The sequence below is a fragment of the Dysidea avara genome, chromosome 8, assembly GCF_963678975.1.
Source record: "Dysidea avara chromosome 8, odDysAvar1.4, whole genome shotgun sequence".
NCBI lineage: Eukaryota > Metazoa > Porifera > Demospongiae > Dictyoceratida > Dysideidae > Dysidea > Dysidea avara.
In genome coordinates this window covers 4,428,250-4,432,296 of record NC_089279.1, presented here as the reverse complement: position 1 = coordinate 4,432,296, position 4,047 = coordinate 4,428,250, and the positions used below count along the sequence as shown (strand labels likewise).

General features: G+C 36.3%; 1 protein-coding gene across 1 annotated transcript; it reads left to right on the top strand.

Moving 5' to 3' along the window:
- The first annotated feature begins 2,128 nt into the window (after positions 1–2,128).
- LOC136263847 (probable outer membrane protein pmp6) lies at positions 2,129–3,457 on the top strand. Its single transcript, XM_066058470.1, has one exon. It carries the CDS (start codon positions 2,129–2,131, stop codon positions 3,455–3,457), a length of 1,329 nt encoding a protein of 442 aa, XP_065914542.1.
- The last annotated feature ends 590 nt before the right edge of the window (positions 3,458–4,047 follow it).

Below are 4,047 nucleotides of genomic sequence, written 5' to 3'. Positions count from 1 at the left end.
TCACGAAGGCTGACGAAATTACCAATGAAATCTACTCTCAGGAAGTTGCCGTACCTGGTTCACAGACAGGATACGATCAGGTAGAATGTTGCTGTGTTATTAGAGATCGCTCTTTTCACTCATTTGATAGTGCAGTCATCTTACTAATAATATGACAATCAAAATTGTTGGATCAAATGTTGTGTTGGATTCAAAAATTACTGTAGAAAATCTTGAGAATATTGCAATAATTGGACATGGAACTTCCACTGTGAACTGTATTGGTATTGGAGCAATAAACTTCATCTCCTGCAACAATGTTACTATTACAGGTATTGACTGGGAGAGGTGTGGGTTGACTAGCAAGGAGCCATCATATCCAGGAATCAGATTTCACAAATCATCCAAGATTATCATTCAAAGCTGTTCCTTCAATTCTTCAATAGGACATGCTGTAGTCTTCTCAAAAGTTTCAGGAAATATACACATCAACAATTCTGTGTTTACACATAATAATCATCATAGAGATCATGGTGCAGCAGTGCAGTATACAGCTGATGGTACAACTCATACCCAAATAAAGTTGGTGATTAACAGCTGTAATTTCTCTTACAATGGAGTTGCCAAGAGTGTTATCTTTATTGATGGTTCAGGAAAGACAGCTGCAGTATTCATACTTGCAAAATTCATTATTTGTTGGCAATGAAGGAGTACCTGTATATCTTTCACATCATAAACTACACATTAGAGGTGATGTACTTTTCAAGCAAAACACAGTGATTGCTGGTGGAGGAATTTTTAGCAGCAGATCAATTGTTGAATTTAAAGACAGTTCTAATGTCATGTTCTACAATAATTCAGCAAATACTAGCGGTGGAGCAATCTTTCTTAATAATTCTAGAATATACTTTGGAGAAATTTCAGTTGTAAATTTTGTAAACAATATTGCTACTTCATATGGTCGTGCAGTATTTTCCATAAGTAAGTCTGCAACATTATTTGACAGAAACACAGTGGTAATATTTCAAAGCAATGCAGCCAGCACAAGTGGTGGAGCTCTGTATTTTGAAAATTCCAACATGTTATTTGCTGTAAACTCAACAGTGACCTTTAACCATAACACCACTACATTTGGAGGAGGAGCAGTTTTCTCTACAAGATATTCAGAAACATTATTTGACGGAAACGCAACTGTGTCTTTTATAGATAATGATGCTAGTGAAGGAGGAGCTGTTGAGTTTTATAATCACTGTAGGATCACATTTAAGGGAAACTCAAATGTGACATTTAGTCATAACAGCGCTACATATGGAGGGCGGTGTATTCTAGAAGTTATTCAGAGATATTATTCGATGGAAACACGACAGTGGAATATAAAGGGAATCATGCTAATAAAAATGGAGGAGCACTTAATTGTTTTGAGAACTGCAACATAACATTTGATGGAAACTCAAAAGTGTTATTTAGTGACAATGAAGCAAGATTTGAGGAGCAATGTGCTCCAGAAGCCAATCTGAAATATTATTTGGTGGAAACACATCAGTGACATACAAACTTAACAAAGCCGGTGTTAGTGGAGGTGCTATTTATTCACAAGAGAAATGCGCCATCATGTTTCATGAAAACTCAACAGTGAGATTTATTAGTAATCGTGCCACTGATGGAGGAGCTGTATACTCAACAACATAATATTATTCTGATGTTTTATTCAATGGAAACACCACAGTGACATTGAGTAAAAATGGAGCAGCAAGGCTTGGAGGAACAGTGTACTGGACATATAAAGGGAATTATGTTGGTAAAAATGGTGGAGCTTTTATTTATTATGAGAACTGAAGCATTACATTTAATGGAAACTCAAAAGTAACATTTAGTGATAATGAAGTAAGATTTGGGGGGGGGGCAGTGTTCTCCAGACAGTTTTCTAACATATCATTTAAAGGATACACAACAGTTACATATGAAGCTAACAAAGCCAACCCAAGTGGAGCAGCCATTTATTCTGGTAAGAAATGTAATATCCTATTTGGTCAAAGCTCAGCATTGACATTCATGGACAACAGAGCTGAATATGGAGGAGCAGTGTTCTCCGTGAGTTATTCCCAAATATCATTTGATGGAAACACAACAGTGACATAGAAAGGGAATTATGCCAGGAGCTCTTTATTCATATAAGAACTGTAGCATCACAATTGATGAAAACTCAAAAGTGACATTTAGTGACAATGAAGCACGACTTGGAGGAGCGGTGCACTCTAGGAGTTATTCAGAAATATCATTTGATGGAAACACATCAGTGACATACAAACTTAACAAAGCCGATGGTAGTGGAGGTGCTATTTATTCACACGAGAGATGTACCATCATGTTTCATGAAAACTCAACAGTGAAATTTATTGGTAATCATGCCACTAATGGAGGAACTGTATACTCAACAACATATTCTGATGTTTTATTCAATGGAAACTCCACAGTGATATTTAGTAAAAATGGAGCAGTAAGATTAGGAGGGGCAGTGTGCTCTAGTAGTTATTCAGAAATATCATTCGGTGGAAGCACAGTAGTCACGTATAAAATTAACAAAGCCAGTGTGAGTGGAGGTGCTATATATTCACAGGAGAGATGTATCATCATGTTTCATGACAACTCAACTGTAAAATTTATTGACAATGATGCCACTAATGGAGGAGCTGTATACTCAACAAAATTTTCTGGTATTTCACTTGACAATAATTCAAAAGTGACGTTTAATAAAAATAGAGGTAAATATGGTGGAGCAGTGTACTCCAAAAGAGATTCTGACGTATCATTTAATGGAAACAAATCAGTGACATATGACATTAACAAAGCCAACATAAGTGGAGCAGCCATTTACTCTCTAGAGAAATGTATCATCATGTTTCATGATAATTCAACCGTGACATTTAGTAACAATGGAGCAAGGTATGGAGGGGAGGTATACTCAACGACATATTCTGATTTATCTTTCAATGGGAATTCAAAGGCGACATTTAGTGAAAATGGAGCTTTATATGGAGGGGCAGTGTATTCTATAAGTTATTCAGAAATATCATTTGATGGTAACACATTAGTGACATATAAGATTAATGCAGCCAGAGTAACTGGAGGTGCTATGTATTCACAGGAGAAAGGTGTCATCATGTTTCATGATAACTCAACAGTGACATATATTGACAATCATGCCACTAATGGAGGAGCGGTGTTCTCAACAGCATATTCTGTTATATCATTTGACGGTAACTCAAAAGCGACATTTAGTGGCAATGAAGCTGGTTTACATGGAGGTGCTGCTTATATACATCAAACAAGTAATATAACATTTGTTGGAAACTCATCAGTAACATATGTTAACTATATTGCAGTGATGGGTGGTGCAATGTATTGTGAACATTCATGGCTATTATTTGAATGCAATGCCAAAGTGGATTTTAGAGGCGAAAGATGGTGGGGCTGTTAATATCCAACAGTCTAACATAAAATTTGCAATGAGGTCATCCACAAGATTTAACTATAATTCAGCTGATAAGAATGGTGGAGCAATATACCTTGATGGTATCTTTACTATGACATTTGAAAGTGAATCTGATGTCATATTCAATCAGAACAATGCTACTCTTTATGGTGGAGCCTTTTATGGTGAACTGAAGCAAACTAACCAGAGCAATATCTTATCCAATACCACAAGTGTTGAGTTTAGCAGCAATACTGCTCTTGTGGGTGATGATGTGTATATGCACATACAAGCATCATGTGATGAGATGTGTTTAAACAACAGCATTGTGGGGTTAAACATGACACATAATAATCCTCCCCGTCATCTAGTTTTGTATAACCCAGCTACCTGTATCAATACTACCAATACAACAAATCATTGTGATACTTACTTTGTTGATAATATAATGCTTGGCCAAAACATTAAAATAAATGCCTGTGTACTAAGCTTTCATGACCAACCTGCTAGGGGAGTGGACTTTGTGGTAAGTGGTGAAAATCATGATCATAATCTTGGTGGGACACAATTTGTGCCAATAGCTTGTAATCTATTTG